Source organism: Empidonax traillii, unplaced genomic scaffold (genome assembly GCF_003031625.1).
Source record: "Empidonax traillii isolate 1590-97213 ecotype Southwest subspecies unplaced genomic scaffold, ASM303162v1 scaffold1189:size291722, whole genome shotgun sequence".
In the NCBI taxonomy this organism is placed as follows: domain Eukaryota; kingdom Metazoa; phylum Chordata; class Aves; order Passeriformes; family Tyrannidae; genus Empidonax; species Empidonax traillii.
This window is the reverse complement of record NW_020956382.1, coordinates 109,905-128,457: the sequence shown is the minus strand read 5'-3', so window position 1 is coordinate 128,457 and position 18,553 is coordinate 109,905. Positions and strand designations below refer to the sequence as shown.

The 18,553-nt window shown below is 41.2% G+C and overlaps 1 protein-coding gene across 1 annotated transcript in view; it reads right to left on the bottom strand.

Moving 5' to 3' along the window:
• LOC114069098 (Down syndrome cell adhesion molecule homolog) overlaps positions 1 to 18,553 on the bottom strand; it is a 184,677-nt gene that overhangs the window by 144,508 nt on the left and 21,616 nt on the right. Inside the window, exons 6-8 of the mRNA XM_027905653.1 lie at positions 14,562 to 14,840; positions 4,622 to 4,741; positions 1,157 to 1,330 (exon numbers count right to left, since the gene is read on the bottom strand). Of these exons, the coding sequence (XP_027761454.1) occupies positions 1,157 to 1,330; positions 4,622 to 4,741; positions 14,562 to 14,840 (573 nt within the window). The remainder of the gene's footprint in view (positions 1 to 1,156; positions 1,331 to 4,621; positions 4,742 to 14,561; positions 14,841 to 18,553) is intronic.

Genomic DNA, 18,553 nt, shown 5'->3' with positions numbered 1-18,553 from the left:
AGCCACTACGGTGAATTAGCATGGAAAGGACATCTGAGGTACTGGGGCTTGCAAAACAAACAAAGTTGACACTCTTCCTTTGAAATAATTTAGTTATTCATTCTCAACAACAAACAAACCAGCTAAACCTAAACATTAATGGACTCAAGTACACTCTCCAACAGAGAGAAAACTGGATTGTTCTTCCTTCCTGAAAAAAAAAAACCAAAAAATCTTTGTACTTTCAAGGGCAAACCTTTTTCAGGCTAGTTGACATCCCAGAACTTCAAAGCACTCAATCTTCACAAATCCTACAAACATGAAAGTGCATGGCTTGGTGGCCTCCTTCAGCACTGGTCTGACAGGTCATCCAGTAACATTTGGCATGCTAAAGTGACAATAGTCTTTTTTTTTCCTCCAGTGAGAAATAATATCATCTCAAATAGCTCTTTATTTTTTGCATTATATTTCCTCTGTTTTCCAACCTATATTGATGTTTCAAGGGATCATAGCCAACACCCACTTGAAAACTGGATTGCTTTTGCCCCTTTTGCCTGGAAAGTACAGATAGGTCGAGGTTGTGTAAACACTCCAGATGCAACAGAATGAGATGCATTCTCTGAAAATTTACCTGCCTAAGTAAAAATGACTTTGTTGTGGCTGTATCTATAAAATCTCTCAGGATGTTGTAATATCTTGTGGTATCTACCTATAATAATTGTAATTGTACATATGGTGTCCACCTATGGTGTACTTAGGATTGATTAAGGACTTTTCAATCTATATTTCCTTCAAATTATAAGATTTGTAGCAGTTGCTGTGGGTGTTCTCCTTTGTTACTGGTTTTTACCCTTGGCCAACAATTTTTTTTTTAACTTTCCCTTCCTTACCCAACTGTAGCACACAGAAAATAAGTATTTCTGAAATGAGACGTTAATCCTTTTCATCTCTAAGTCCCCTTCACTTTCTCTACTAAAAAAAAAAGGTGTTTTTTTTTTTTTTTTTTTTTTTTTTTTTAATTAACCATAGTAACTTCCACGCAGCTGAAGACCAAAACTAAATGAAAACCAACAAAGCCAACCTCTGCCCTCCCTCCCCACCGAACTAAGGTGACAGTAGACAAGCCTTTTTCACCCAATGGCAATATCTGGATCACAGAGAAGTGTTTAATTCTTACTTTTAACAGTGAGGTACATGGACTTGCTGACGTCTGCTCCCACATCATTGCTGACCTTGCACAGGTAGTATCCACTGTCTTCTTCCAGCACATGTTTAATCAGCAAGGAGCCGTTTGTGAGAAGCTGGATACGACCATTCAGAGCAATCGGCTGGAACTGAGGAACCCCGGCACCTGGAGCAGGAAACACGTGGAAATAGGTTGGTTAGGAAGAGAAACATCTTTTTTTGATTTTCCTAAAAGCAAGGCAGAAGCTATTGGCTTCCTCTTCTCGGAGGCTCGGTGCGATCAAAATACAAGCGGCCTCTGACATCAGCAGAACAAAGAGAATGGTTCTTTGCCAAAACACAGAAGTCATCAACTCAAAAGAATAAAGACTTTTGGAATGCAACAGCAGGAACAAATTGCCCATGTTAAATGTGAAGGGGCAAAAGGAGCACGAAATGAAGAACCATAGAGGGAGAGAGAGAGGAAATGAAGATTTTTTTCAGACCGTTCATGGGTGAAAAGGCACATTTGTCATACATTTAGAGGCTGATGAATTATTGACAATTACAGCTGAACAGGCACACAAGTCTGCATCCTTAATGCAAGCACCAAATGAATTTCTTATGACTAAGAGGGATGTCTGTTGAAGCAAACATGGCAAACTCAAGGGACCTCTAGGACCTTGCTTACAAAACCCTGGGTAACGTGGAAAACCACATCAGTGACGGTGTTGCTTGTTTCCTCCTACAGCTGATGGACTGATGGCACAAAAAAAATCTCTGTTCTGCCATGTTTGTAGCCAGACTGTTAAAAAAAAAAAAAATCCCAGAATTCCACAAAACCCCCCAAACGAAACAAAGAAAGTAACAAATGGAAAGCTCGGAGCACTGATCAGGAATGAAGCACCACCTTTGGCAGGAATGTAAGAATGGAAGGTCCATAAAAAGACAGGAAGCCAAAGATTTTTGCATCAACTTTGGCTTTAAGAAAGAATTTGTTTTTCCTTGGCAATAAGATACTGGGTGATTTAGGCAATAGGTAACAGGATATTACTGTCCAGATGCCACTAATTCAGGTTCCTCCAGCATTAGGGACTCTGTAAGTGTACATTAAAACACGTTTCTTGTAACAAAGGGGTTTACAACCTGCTCTGGCAGCAGGAGATGGGATTTTGCAGGGAAACCATAAGGTTTCAATGGAATTCTCTAATACAACTTTCTGTACCCATATTTGTCAGTATTAATTGCTATAAGCAGTGGGCTGAGTCAGACCAGGAGGAAATATGATGAATAAATATTACAGGGAATGATTTAGGATAACATACCAAGCTAGGACAATCTATGAATACAACGTCTAGAGTATTAACAAAGACCAGACATGCATAATAAAAATCCTTATAATCCTAGAGTAGTCAGCTTTGGGAACTTGCAGTTACACAGAAAGTCTGTTGACCAATACTAGGAACTTAGAAATGTTAAAATGACAATGTTTTCATAAACATTTAGTTGGCATTATTGATTTTTCAACTATTCTAGTCACATGCATATCCCACTTTTCCCTTTGTCTATTTTTTTTTCTTTAATAAGCCGTTTTTCCTGTCATTCTGTTGGAAGGCATATTTCTGCCTTCCTAACTGTACATGGCTGTGATTGATTGCCCAAGTAGATGCCAGCACTCACTTCTTGTATTTCTTCACGTGAAAAATTCTGGGAACATTTTAATGTTCACAGAAGGGAAAAGGTTGATACTCCTAGGGACAGCTAAAACTGGAAAAAATCCTTCCTGGCAGTTTGCAAAAGGCTTCTTACTCTTCACACGTTGTTACTGCTATTACAGCCAAGATCTTTCCTGAGCAGGGACAGCAGCTTGTCCCATACAACTGTGTGGGTGAGTCTACAGCGAATCACAGACTTGTTGAGACTTCAGGTGGCCACCTGATCCAACTTCAAAGCTTCAGAGTTTTAATTGATAATCTTAAAAACTTGATGGCAGAGTGTCACTCTAGTTATCCCTTTCTCCTTCATTAAGGTTTAGGGTCTAGCTCTATACAGGGTCTAGAGAGTAAGTCGTACAAGGAGCTGCTGAGGGAGCTGAGGTTGTTTAATCTGGAGGAGAGGAGGTTCAGGGGAGACCTTTTCACTCTCTACAATCACCTGACAGGAGGTTGTAGCCATATGGGCATCAGGTTCTGCTCTCAGGTAACAAGTGAGAACAAGAAGAAATGGCCTCAAGCTGTGCCAGAGGAGGTTCAGGTTGGACATCAGGAGGAATTTCTTCCTGGAAAGGGTTGTTAAGCATTGGCAGGGGCTGCCCAGGAAGGTGGTGGAGTCCCAATCCCTGGAGGTGTCCAAGGCAGGCCTGGCCGTGGCACTCAGTGCTCTGGGCTGGGGGACAAGGTGGGGATTGGTCACAGAGTGGACTTGATGATCATGGAAGACTTTTCCAACCTAAAGGATTCTATGATTCTGTCATCCCAAGATGGGTTATTTATCTCTTCAGAGTTAATTACAACTCATCTAGCTTGGCTTGGCGCCCTCCTTCAGCACACAAACAGCTAAGCAGAATTACCTCTTCGTGACCTGTGCTCATAATTAAAAGCCCATATGCCACTGAGATTAATGGAATTTGGAACTCTGCACTCCTCTTATAATGAACCATAATTTATCAATAAAAGGAAAAATAGTCTATTACATGAGACTTCTTTTCCCTCACCCCTTTTCAAATACAATTTGGACTTAGGTCCTAAGGAAACCAAAAATGACATGGGCTATTACAGAAAGATTTCTTCTCAACGGCACCTCATTTCATTTTTTTAAGGAGCTAACTCATTTAGGTTGGGTAAAGAGTTTGGAGATTTTTTCTTTTTTGCTAAAACCTACCAGAAGACAACTGTCCAGAAGACACAATTTATCAGGCAGCACATTTTAATTAAAGAGCAGTCAATTTCCTGTGGTTACTGAGGGTCAAGTGGGGCCAGTTTTAATGCTCTGTTACATGAGAAGAAAATGTTGAAACATTATGTAAAGCACATACTAAATTACTGCTTATGTTAATGCTACCTGACCTCTCTTCTTTGCTGAAAAGATATGATTGGCCATGTTATCATGAATTTTGAAGGGGAGGGGGGAAATGAGCCAAATGAACCTTGTTCTGAGGTTGCTTCAATTAAAGCTGTATCTCTTTTCTCTAAGCCATCCATTTTATTTGCCTATTGAGGCCACAGCTTACACAGGGACACTGTCACAGCACTGGGACATCTCCAAGGCAGAGCAAAAGTCCCTCCAGCCTTGTGTCCATGACAGTGACCAGCACTTTGTGCTTTGGGAAATGATGTAAGAGCAATATAAACACAAGTGATACGTCCCTTATTGCACCCAAACACTCTCTGACAACGTGAAGATTAAACCAGCAACTTACGGCCAAGTTGTTACTAAACCTGAATTAGTCTGTCCCCAGCGATCAGCACAGAAATCCTACCTTTTGAGTACTTCCAGACAATGGTAGGGACAGGATAACCCTCTGCAGAGCAGTTGAGGATTACAGCTTTTCCATAGATCCCATCCTGGTCGCTGGGCTGAACCACAAACCTGGGGGGCACTGCGGGAGGAAGCAGAGGGAGCCATGAGAATTTGGGACAATTATTAGACCACAGTAAATGTGACCTCAAAATGGCACACCAGTCAAACACAGAGGCATAAAATTTCACAGCAGAAACAGAAAAATAAATTCAATTTTTTGATGATTTGGTGAGATGGTACAGCTGGTTTTATCAGATAATTTTCTTTCTGTGCACAATCTCAATGTATTTCTTGCCAGGCACAACAAAAGCATTGGTCTTCTTGAGATACAAAAAGAAGTTTATGAAATCTCTCCATAGGAGAGGTTGAAAATGGAGTAATAGATAAATCAAGCTGCTGTGGCCAGAAAATAAATGCTTTCTAAAAAAGCAGAGGTTTATCAGATGTCTAAGAACAACTGATTTTTTTTGTGTTTGCTTTTTAGAACAGTAACTAGTAAGCTTTAGAAAAAAAAAATAATTATGACGTGTAAATAAACTTAAAAAATAATGCTTTTAATAGCAATCAAATCACATTAAAGTAAAGGTGTTTGATCCATCAATTTTGATAGGACTTCACTGTACAAACAGTCATAAAAAGATTCAACACAATTTCCTTGCATTAAGTTGAAGAGGAGAATTCTTACTTCAGTGTATCAGTGTATACATATTATTAGATTTATTCCAAGGTAGCATAAAACCACTGCAATGAGTCTTCCACACATAGGCAAGTATTTACCTACTTATATATAAATAAGATAAAGCTGCTGATCTCAAGGAAAAGCTCTACATCTTCCAAATACACAGGCACAGTAAAGAAAAGAGCTTGTGACAATGTTAGACCAAGAGTTCACCACAAAGGGCTGATCCTAAATGTCAAAGTCTCAATAAAAACCTATAAATTTGACAAGCTGGAAAGAAAAGCTGAAAGCTGTGAGGAATGTGGAAAGCTCCACAAACGTTCTTTAATACAACCGTTAAACACCTTTACTGTTCAAGTCAGATATTTGTTGAACTGCCGTTCTCTGGTTCAGGACACGAAGGAACAAATACCTGAGAAAGAAATAAATTATTTGTGTCCTTATCCCACGTGTTTTTGTCATTTCTTACAGCGCCACAGAGAAAATGTAGTGAGGGGACTGAACTTGTGACAGATTTTCTTTTTCCTTCTCGAGTAACTTCTCTTTTCAAAATGCACTTGAGTACAGCATCACCCTAAGGAGAAATCCTAATTGTTCCTTCCTTTCCTTGCCTACCATAGTACATGGATCCTCATGGAATCACAGCTCTGCAGCTCCAGCCATCCCCTCCTTGCTCCGACCCAAACACCCGTCAGACCCCACCAGCTGCCTCTCCCAAAAGTGCCCGAAATTAAGAAAGGAATGATGTGAGAAGGCTGTATCACAAGAAAGTGAAAGGTAGCATGGAAAGGGAGCTCAGTACAGGGAATATTTGCCCTGGGACTTGAAACAGCTCTTAACAGCCATGAATACAGGACTAATTACACATCAGAAACACTGTGCAGCAGAAACACAGCAGAAGCCCCAATGCTCTGATATACGACCCTGAGGTTCCTTTCAGTATAAACACTCTCACAGTTCATGCAAATAACACTTCCCAGGATACTAAAGAGTCCCAAGTTTTCCTTAAGGAGAAACTGGAGCTGCCAGTGTTGGCATGGACAGGGCTGCTAAAAGTTGGAGGTACATAAACCTTCTCTCTGCAGGTTCAGAGGATGCTCCTCGCAACAGCTTGAGTCCTCCTCCCTGTGCCTCCATAATCCAGACTCCCCTCTGACTTTCTCTTTCCACTTTCATAGACACAACCGCATTTTAAAAGAGGAGAACAATCATCTGGAGGGAAAGCAATCCCCCCAACTGGATCTTTTCCTCACTGAATCCCTTTGCTACAATGCAAAGGTGTTTATTACCTAACTGCACAGAGGAGCTCCACTGCTGTTTGGAACGTGGCTAGAGGAGATGGAAGGAACTAACAGAGACACCTTTCTACGAGAAGATATCTTTACTGCTGACAACCCTTCTGGCTTTCCCAGTGCCTGCCACACTAACAAACTATTGCAGGTTATGTTAATTCACGATAGGGAAGCATCAGACATGAAATCACGGTGAGAGCAGCTCTGGTCAATCACCCATCTCATTCTAATTATCTACTCAGAGAAGGCATTTGCTTCAGCACCTCCTTTCTCACTGTTCTGTGTTCATTTTATCCCCAAACACAAAATTACTTATTTTCCAAAGCAGGTGAAAAGCACAGTTAGTTGCACCAATAATTTGATTTTGTACGACTCGGGCACGGCGGCATCGGCTTGTTTCACCTCGCTAGCTGTAAGGAAATTTCTGTTTACAGCTTCTGAAAAATCAATTACAAGCTGCTTATGCATAAAGAGGGATAAAAAAACCGACACAAAACACAAACCCAGCTCAGCAGTACCAGTCTTACAGCCCTGGAGATGACTGGTTACAAATGGTGCAGTGGAGTGACTGATAATTACAGGCCTCCTCTACCACTGAAGGGTGTGAAGAGTGTGATGTCCTTTAAAACCTCTCTCACAACACAAAACTTCTGTAACTTGTTTTATTTCCCTTCACTTTGGGAAGCATTTTCTTTATATTCTTCATTTGCTATGGATGTCACTGGCAAGAAGCGCTAATTTTTCAGGAAACGGTTCATTTTATTATGTGAGCAGGAATATGCAGAAAGTTCTGGAAAAGTTAAGCAAGATTCTTAGCGTGGAATAAAGGCAAACAGTTTTTAAAACTAAAGTTATCTGCTAAAATAGACTTTTTTGGTCTAATACAGAGAAAAATGGATGGATGGCAAGTTTAAATTCTCTGTGAGCATTTCTGTGGAAATGCATCCTTCCACATCTTTAAGGAACTCAAGTAGATATCCTTGGGGTGTTGTGCCTTTAATGCTGACAAGCTCTGAACAGGGCTTTTCATCATATTATTTTCATCATATTGATTTCAATGTGTTTTGGATATATATAAAACATTTCTCAGATGTTCTTGGTATTCTCATTTTTAATCACTCCTTTCAACACAGAATGACACCAGAATGGTAACTGCAGAAATAAAATTCTGCTATATAGCTCCAGGACGAGGTGTATGATTAAAAATCATATGATTTCCTTGTTCTGCTCCATAAACAAAGTGTGTTTCAGCATTACTTGGCAAAAACTCAGCTCACACCCAATAATAGAAACAGTTTCTACATTCAGTAAAGCTTTGGCCTGACTTCAGGACTACTTACAAACATGCTGACTGCTGCTCTGATTTTGAAGAGCCAAACCCTTTACACTTAGTCTTAGGATAGACATCAGAAAAGATCCTACAGCAAAATAACATTACTCATTCAATGACCTTTCAATTATTTGTGTATTGCTGTCTAGGTAAAGCCACAGGATTTTCCTTCTTATATAAACGATTAAAAAGCAAACAGAGGAGACCTTGACATTTTAATTCCTCTTTTCTGGTTTGCTTCTCAATTTTATTTCGAATTAATAACTTGTTCTGTGCTATGTGCTACCACAGTTTGTAACACAACACTGTTAACTACTTAGTTTAGATCTAAATTTTGATATTTAGCTTTAAGTTATAAACATACACTCACTTTTTCATTCTCTTTCAGGAGTTCATTAGCCCTTAAAGAATATATCCTTAGTAAGAATTTAACAAAGGTACTTTGTCTGATGTGCTTGAGTTAATGGGAAAAAGGAAACAATTAGTTCTCTTCCCCTCTCTTTAGCTGTGAAGGTGTGGGATTTCTCTGCCCCTTTTGGAGTCAAACACTGAAATAGCTCATGATTATGACTGAACAGTTCTACTTTTATTATCAGCTTTGTCTCAGCAGCACAGTTCCTTGAGCCGGTAAAGGAGAGCATTTAAAATTGCTTTAACAGTGAGTTTATTCCAGGGTCTCTCATTTAAGGCAGCCCACGGATCTGTGCTGAGAAATGAGCTGTTGAATTGTTTAGGGTAAGAGCAATAAGTTGACAGATGCAAACTATTTAATGGCTGAACTCAAAGGACCTAAAAAAGGTATTTTCAGTCAATATTTTGATTAGCAGTCTCAGGCTCTCACTGTGGGAAAACAAAGGATGAGAGCAATCAGAATAGGATATGAAAGATAGTGTGCATGTCACAGTGCCATTTTAAAGGAAGGAAAATGCTTTTAGTATCTCCTTGTGTGAAATAATCCTGATAAGATGATAAAATATGAGTTGGTACCCTAGGAAGACACTGTTTGCCAATGTCAGTGCTGCTGTCGATGACTGACTTTACAAGCTGCTAAAAATCAATTTATGTGTGCATGCTAAAATTCTCAGAGTCATGAAATCATGGAACAGTTTGGGTTGGAAGGGACTGTAAAGATCATCTAGTTCCAACTCCCTGCTGTGGGCAGGGACACCTTCCACCAGCCCAGGTTGCTCCAAGCCCCGTCCAACCTGGCCTGGGACACTTCCAGGGATCCAGGGGCAGCCACAGCTTCTCTGGGCAACCTGTGCCAGGGCCTGCCCACCCACATAGAGAAAAATTCCTTCCTCCTCTGCTGCCCATGCTGTGGGATAAGCCCAGGACACATCTGGGAAACATGGGAAGTTCATGTCCAGCCTGTCCCCCATCAGCACCCCCAAGTCCTTCTCCCAGGGCTGCCCTCAGTCTGTTCATCCCCCAGTCTGGACTGGTACCAGGGGTTTCCCTGACCCGGATGCAGCACTTGGCCTTGTTAAACCTCATGAGATTCCCATGATCCTACATCAGTTCCCTGATTTAAGTTTGCTCTGCGCAAATCCCAAACTCCTTTTTGCCTGTGCTTCGTTCCAAGGACCAGACGACAAACTCACACAGCCCTTCCTGGGCTTCAAATCCACGTGAGCTCTTCTGGCTCCCAGGAGCAGTGATTAGTACCTCACTCTGGGGAGCAATTCTGAAGGCTCCTAACACAGCTGCTCTGGTGGGCTGCTGGAGCGAGTTAAGAAATAATCTATGACACTGGCCCAGAATACGATGTTTCATTTTTACATGGAATATTTGTACTTTACATTTAGATCATACTGTCAAAATGATGGAAGAAATTTAATCAGCCAAAGCAACCATTGATGTATTAATGAATGAGATCATTAAACACTGTACTTTAGCAAAGATGAACAGTTATTAAATTTGGTCATTGGACCTAAGGGGTCGATTTAGCTGGTTTAGTGAAACCATTTGCTCTGCAGTTCAAGAAAAAAGATGAACTTTTGCAAAATGAGACCGTGCCCAGTGGTTTGTGTTGATCAGGTTTGTCTAATGAGAACATTAAATAGGAAGTGAATCTTTTAGGAGGTGTTTTTGAAACCTCAGTGTAAACACCAGCTAAGGAAGTTAAATGAGATCTGACAGCAGCTGTGACAATAAATCTTCCCTCCCTGCTTGTCTGTCACAAACTGCATTTGCTGCATCGCCCCAGCACCACCAGCAAACATCAGACAGCAGATGGATACTCACTTCCTATCAGGGATATCCAAGGCTCAGGGACTCCTCATTGGGTGCCTAACTAGGTAATAATATTCGATACTCCTGGCAAGCACAAAATGAAAACACATTTACACTAAGTGTACTAAGTGCATTATGGGGGGTTATTAGGTATTTAAAGACCTTATCTCAATTTTAACTTATGATGTGTTCACTAACAGGAGTTATAAAATCATGATTTATGCATCCACTACTATCTTTGAATTCTCTTTTATGGTATTATCAGAAAAATTTTTGAACTCATAATACATTAAAGAGCTTTTTCTCTTTGGTTACCAATTAAAGCCCTTTTCACTGCTTTTTATTTCACAATTACTTCATTCCCATTTTAGGAAACCCTACAGAAATGATAAAGTGTATATAGATTTTTAATCACTCTTTAGAAGACAGCCCTAATGAGTAAAGCCTTAATTAATTCCTCATGATGATATAAGTAGTTGACAGAGAAGATATTTTCCTAATTTCTATGTATGGCTCTCAGGACAGGATCCTATTCTTTTCTTTTTCCTAATAGCATGCCTAGCAAACCAAGAGTGTGCCAAGGAATAAAATTAAAATAATAGCAATTTATGAGGCTTTGAGAAACCCATCTAGCTTGCAATTTTTTAATGCATTCCCAGAGGAACTGCAGGCCAGGATCTGGCAAAGCCCACGATTTTGAGAAGAAAAGCCCCATTTTCACTCACCTCAACTTCCTACCTGCAGTCCCTAGATGCAGCAAACACTGGGAATTCTCCCAGTGGCTAATTAATAAGCTTTTGAAAGGTATCCCACAACCATTGGGACTAATCAAGCCTGATTTTCTGTGGATTTCTACCTCGTGTTTGGGCAGAGATTCCAGCTGGAGCATTTCTTGTGTTTGCAGAAGGGTTTGCCTGTGTAGGTTCTCTGGTATCCAGTGTTACACTCAGTGGAGGTGTTTCTTATCAATCACCTCTTTTCATTAAGTTTGTAGGCTTTTAGCTACTCTGGAGGTGTTTCCCCCTCTTCTGATTTATCTAAAGTTGACCAGTAATTTTTGGAGAGAAGTACTGGCAGGTCCGTGTCCAGAGCATTTGACTTTACCTCCTTTCACCAAGAAACCCATGGAGGAGAGAACTGGGTTTGTCCCAAGGTCTTCTTGCCCAGATGCTCAGAAGCTTTATCATCTCACTTCCTCTCAGCTGGTGCCTTCCATCCCCTATGGGATGCTGTGGAAGCTGGTTGTCATCTTCTGCTGATATTTAAGGCAGGGAAAATCCAGCCTTGCTGGATTTTAAGGGCTCCTCATACCACTTGATTGCTTATATAAAGCACAAAATAATTGGAACAGCAGCAAAGATTTACCGTAAGGTGCCCACAGATTTTAAGAAACCAGTGCTGGTTTTTTCTTTTGCCATTTAATGCTCTTTGCAAAATGGCAGTGCAGCTTAGATATCAAAAATAATATCTGTAGGAAGAGTATAGGAAATCTATTTAACAGACTTAAAACTTAACAGGAATTAAGGAATGATAAAAAATAGCAGGTGCATGTGATGACATAGAAAATACTGAGGAAAAAATCTGAAGCTGTAAAGCTGAAGAATTTATGTGGCTGTATGGATTCAGCAGAGGTTTGTATATTCACTAGTAATTCAAATGTAGCAATGAGTAGTTGATCTGTGTTTTTTCATTCATCTTAGGAATGGACTGGATTTAGATTCTACACGTAATTCTACCCATGGACTGTAAAATGATATGGATTCCCATTTATTTTGGTGACATGAGAGCCTGTATTGTTTTAAAGTCTGCTTTTGAAATGAATACAAGGGCAGGATAGATAAGGAAAAAGGAACTGTGTGGGTAACAGGCATATTTCACTTTCCCACTCACTGTCTACCCTCATATCAAAATGCACAGCCTGCACATAATTAAGATATTCCCAGAACCCATCTCCACACGTTTTGGATAGCCAACATTTAAGTTTAAAGCACACAATGTGGATTAGAAACAAGAGGACTTAAAGCACCACTTCTCCCTGTATTCAGAGCTAAACCCCTTAGTTAATTTAGAAAAATACTGTGTTTCAGTTACATGGTACTTGTGAACAAAAGGATGAGGAGAGATCAGAAAACTTGGAGAATAAACAGGCAAAATAAAAAAAACACAACCAGATCTTAATTTAAATGTGTATAGGTCAGGTTGAAAGCAGAGGAGGAGTGATCACAGTGGCTGTTTGTCTTCTGGCCTGTGTGGAATGAGACAGATGAAGCAGTTCAGTACCAGGGAAAAAGGCCAGTGTAGGGTTTTGGCAGGGAATTCAGGTCAAACATGATATTACATTTTCCCCTTTTCCTCTGGGTGAGAGCTGTTGTCTCAGACGCACATGCAAAACTGATTAAAACATTAGCATTTAAACTAACAGCAAGAGAGAGGAGAGAGAGGAGAGGCTTAAAGGAGGCTGCTGCAGAGCAGGAGATGAGCAGAAAGTTAAGCAAGAGGGGAAAATGAAAAAAAAAAAAAAGGGTTACTAGGACTCCAGGGGGTAAAAGAAGGTGGAAAATACTCTTCTATCATCTCTATGAGTTTATGAGGACACCCTTCAGGCACACACACCAACAGTTGTCCTCACACCACCAGGGCAGAGACCTGGTCAGGATGTGTAATTAGAGCAGAAGGCAAATGAGGAGGAAGTGGAGGTGAAAATGGAGGTGTTGGTGTCAGGGATGTGTGAAGAAAAGGCTCCCCAAAACTCCTCGACAAGGAGGGACATCTTATTAATGCCCAACAAGGCAGCAAGAGGCAGACGTGTCCAGGGAACAGAGGTCAGGGCAGGCAGGGGCTCTCCAGGGGAGGAATTACCCCCTGACAGCAGGAGACGGGGAAAGTGGAGCTCAGGAAAGGCTGGGAGAAGTGAGGGCAAGGCAGGGCTTGTCCCCATCACAGGGGCACAGAGCAGAAATCTCTACACACTTCACCCAGTCCCTAAAGCCTCCAGGGTTTCAGAGCTGAAGGGGACAGAGAGACACTTTTCTGTGGTAAAACCACATCTTCCCACCATCCCAGGTGTGAGAAATGTCTTTAGGAACCCACACAGAGCTGCTGCAGTGATTCACTCTCTTATAGGGTTAAATGCTAACAGAACAGTTTAGGAAAGGAATAATTAACTGCATGTAGTTAATTAAACTACTTCATTTAAGAATTACTAAATAAATGAGGTAAGTAATAGACATCTGTACTGAGTAATATTAAACAGGATTAAAATCAGGGAAATTAAAAAAGTTAAGTGATATTTATATCAAAACTAGCGGAGAAGTAGTGGATCTGTGTGCCACTGAGTTTTGGGAATACTAGCATAAAAAAAGTAAACATGTACATCCTCTAAGTGGAAAACTAGGGAGTAATCCACTAAGGATAGTCTTATGACAGTGGGAATATTTGACTTAAAAGGAAGAACTGCTCAGAAGACTTTGCTTCAAGTGAGTTTTTGAGGTGGGAAAAAAAAAAACAACTTGGGAAAGATTTCAAAAGCCCCCTTAAAATTTTAAGATTTTTCTTGCTAAACCTCCAGAAGGGAATATAAAATGTAGTGATCTGCAGCAGGCAGAAATAACCAGGGTTACTTGTAGGATTATTCTGTGTGCCTTCTTTCCCTGAGGAGCCCGATGGCTCGGTACCAAGGAAGAGATGGTGGAGGGAGAAGAGTAAGACACTCTCATTTTTTAAAGGTGAAAATCTGAAACACTTTGAAAAAACTTCTAGAAAGAAATGGAAGCAATTTGCTTTTCTTGAAGCTTTGCACAGTAAGTTTGAAAATATATCACAAGGGATAATTTGGGTAAGGAGTGAACTCGAGAGGTCTGTTACACATGAAATGTTTGCTTACTTGAACCTCCAGTCATGCCCATTTCAAGGCAAAATGTTGTGAAGCCACCAGAGTGAATGAATGGTGATAACTGCATAATAAACACAAATAAGGAAAAGAACAACCTGGTAACAGGAGAGAGTCTTTTTCCCACAAAGTCAACATCGATGCTTTGCTTTTTAACTGACATAATGCTGTAGGAGAGAGGGATCTAAATAAAAAATGGGTATAACCAGACTAAAACAACTGCAGAGAATAATTTAACACCATTCCAAAGGCTTGATTCCCAAAGAATGGGCTTGTGCCTCACGCGGTTTTCCAGTAAGTCACTCTGTCATCTCCCCCATTGTGCCCTGTTCACTCCAGGGTTTTTGGTGAGTTTCCAGACTTTCAGATAGAAAACCCACATTAGTTTCTGTGCTTCATTGCCCTGTTATGAAGAGAAAGGTTACCATATTCCCCTAACTGGGGTTCATCCTCAAAGCAATTCCACCTCCTCACCTCTCACGATCAGCTGGCTCTGGTGCTCCACGGCCGCCGCGTCGTTCCTGGCTATGCAGGTGTAATTCCCGTTGTGCATCAGGGAGAGGTTGGAGATCCTCAGGGAGCTGGTGAAGTCGATGTTGTCGATGGTGACGCCGAGGCTGGCGGGGATGGGCCTGCCGTCCTTCTGCCAGGTGATGGTGATGGGCAGGTCCCCGGAGACCACCACGCAGGGAATGAAGACCCTCTGCCCGATGGAGAACCGCGGGAACTCGAAGGGCTGGATGAAAGGTGGGACTGGGAAAAAGAGCAAGACAAAACAGGAGAGAGGAGCTGTTGAAGTCACAGGGCTGGTTTCTGAAAATAACGTAACGCAGCAGATGTGCAGTGTTGAATATGCAAAAACTACACCTTCAGCAGGCACAGGGCATTGTCTAGCTTGGAAAATCACATCTTTTCAAAAGACCTTTTCATTCCTTGGCTACCCAGTGCTTAAGCAGAGGTGAGACGCAGGGAAAGTCCTGGCCTCTGACATCACTGGCAGAGTCTTGCAAGAATGCTGAGCGCCACTTCCACAAATCACACCACCAGCTTGAGGTTCCCCCAGTCCATAAACAGTGACACTGCCTGAAAGAGCTCAGCAACGTTCATGGGCCTTGCTTAGATCATGGAATAAACCTGGAAGAGGTGCTAGCTTTGCTTCTTGGATGTGATGAAAGGGAGTGTGAGCTTCTCTAACTGCTCCTGGTATTGATTTCTAAGTGTTTCAAGTCACAATTCCCATTAACATTGGGTAGAGGCAGGAAGAGAAAGGCATATACAGCACTTGTAGGACAGCAAATTAAGTTAAAACTGATTTCTAATCAGAGGGTCGGTAAAAGTCATAAATATTCGAGCTGGTGCTTAATTCCTGCTAAGGAAAAACCTGGCAAATCTTTTTTCTTTCTTTTTCTTTACTTAGTATTCTGTGGCTGAACAAAAAAAAATCATGAAAGAAAGTATCCTGTTTTCTATCACAGGAAAGAATTCTATGTCTTAAAAAACTTTTGTTTTCAGGTTTTTTTGATAAAACCAAATGAAACAGTAGGTTACATTAAATAAATATAGAAAGGATAACGAGGGCACCTAACTTTCTTCAGGTTGTGGTTGGAACATTTACTGACAATTTGTTAAACTGAGACTCAAATACTTAGTCAGGTGAAGGAATCAAAATCTCCAGTTCTCCGGGGGAGCACTCTGATAGCCAGGGCATTGATCTGAGATAGGTTTCTATCAATCACTCCTGAAATGGCTGCACAACCAACTTTGCAAGCAGTACTCAAATCCTCGTTTATCAAAGGAGAAGGTTCCTGGAGGTTATGTCCCTTAGATATAGGAGTGCATTCTCCCACTGCCTGAGAGATCACTTACACATAACCTGCAGTACATCTGGACATCTTTAGCAGGAAAGATGGAAGGATACCCAGAGCAGAACATTTATAGTGATCTATATGAGCGAGCTTCAGAGGAAAATTTGTTGGTGGCTTTATCTAATTGTATTTCTTTTGTCCTTTCTCCCTTTAGCAATTCTAAGGCTGTGCTTTCCTCAGAACTGAAGCAGGAAGGCTCTTCCAAGGGGCTGCAAGGTGTGCTAGCCCAGCGACTTCCCCAGCAGCAGTTTTACTCCTCTGCCAGTGCCCTGTGTCTGGGATGCAGGGACAGACACCTGTGACCATTACTTGTCAGCTCAGAGCATTTCCTTTGGGGTGACCTGACTGTGGCCTTCCAGGACCTGAAGGAACTCCAAGAAAGATGGAGAGAGATTATTTCCAAGGGCTTGGGGTGACAGGATGAGGGGGAATGGCTTCACACTGACAGACAGCAGGGTTAGATGGGATAGTAGGGGGAAATTCTTTACACTGAGGGTGGTGAGGCCCTGGCACAGCTTGCCCAGAGAAGCTGAGGCTGCCCCATCCCTGGCAGTGTTGAATGCCAGGTTGGATGGGATTCGGAGCAACCTGGTCTAGTGGAAGGTGTTGGAACTGGATGGTCTTTAAGGTCCCTTCCAAACCATACCATTCCATGATTCTGTGATAACGGACCTCCCAAAGGACTAAGGCTTTGTTCAAATCCTTGTGTACAGGCACATCATGGTGCAAGGGGCCCACACAAATCAGATACAAACTCCACATTTTCCAGCACAGCTGTGATGCCATTTGATGAGGAGAAGTTATGTCCATGCACAGCTGCCACAGAGAGGTGACATCAGGCCCAGGATAACACAGCTCATCCTTACAGGCTTTCCCTCTCTCAAGGGTGTCTCCGTGTCTGTGGTAGCGAGAAGTACCACTGCAATCAATTTTTCCTGACATGCTGTGAGACTGTTTCGAGGCTGCCATCTCTCACATCGCTAAAACCCGTCCTGTTGCATCCTGAAAATCTGGCAGATCAGTCATACAGAATAAAAGAAACTCGGTGGAAATCGCCGTGTTTATTTGAACTTTGAGCGCTGGGAATTATCTGCTCTTCTCATGTGGGGACCCACTATCACAAAGTGAGGCAAAATGCCTGCCTGCCTCTTCGAGTTAATCCACTCACGTGAAGTACCTCAGATTCTTCGTGCACCAGCAGAAAAAGGCCGAATTTCTCTCAGCTTTTATTGATGAGCAGTTTATAATATAAATGGGAGTGAGAAATACTCGAGTGCGTCTGTCGGAAGGTTTTGACATAACCTTTCCCACTGCTGAGTGCAAATATCTGCTAAATGCCAACTCCCCCTCCCTCCCAAGAACATTTGTGCCCAAACCCTCCCCTCACTCTCAGACATCATTACTGGAAGACATTCTACAACTCACAACAGGGAGGCAAATTGCTGCTGTACTTTCTGCTGAGCGTGTAACAAATTTGAACCAATCTTTTGTGGACAAAACGGTATCAGAAGTCAGACAAAGTATTGCTCAGGGATTGTTCTGTGCATCTTCTCTCTCCGTCTCCCTGATGAAGAAAATGGGGAGCAGGATCATTAGCTCACACCGAAGTATTTTTCCGAAAATATGGATTTGCGAGGCTGCATTTACCAACCCTAAAATTTAAGTAGCAGCCTGCAGAGCGTTTCAGAAATTGGCTAAAATATTTGTAGACAGCACATTTTCCCTCTGCTGAGGTTTTTAAGATACAGGGGAAATTGGCATGTATTTCTGCCTCATAAAATATAATGTATATTCAACCTGCAGCAGCTTGCAGTCCTGACAAGGAGCTTATTTTTAAAACCAGCGTGTAATTTAAAATCAGTACTTTAAAGAAAATAAATAGCCCAGCAACAACTCTGAAGTACTGAAAAACACTTTTCAACCAGAGTATTTACCAGTTTGGTTTGATAAAGGAAGTTTCTGGTGACCTAACACAGTAGATAAACTTTCTCCCTGCTATTTCCAAGAAGGAAAGAATCACAAAACAATCACTTATTATAAATATGTGATGGAGTCAGACAATTAATTTCTGAAACATTAAAGTTGCCATCTCTCTCTGTCTATATATATATTTCTGCAATAAAAAGTTGACATATATCCTTGACAGAAGAAAATATCCAGTTTGATTAACTAGCATGTGGAGGGGTTTTTTTTGCAAACTGAAGCTGTATTGTTGTCAAACAGCACTAAAAATGTAAGATAATGTAGTATTTTAACTGAGACAGAAATTTTACAGCAGAACAGACATATTTAAACGTGTTTAAAATACTTCAAGGTGTGTTTATTTTCCTTCCCTTTATGTAGCTTCAATCTGACCATACTTCAGAGCTTGTATTTGATTTTTCTGGGGGGAAATTATGCTATTATATGTATATATATATATATATATATATATATATATGTTGTTAAATCTTAAATAGAGAAAGGGAGAACAGGATGTGAATGTGTAATTGTGTTCATAGGAGGGATGTTTATCTCCCTCTGCAACGGGCAAAAGAGTGAAAATCTGTGCTTCATGCAACCAAGTGCTGTGCCTTGGGAGTGCTTTATTGATGAGTGCTT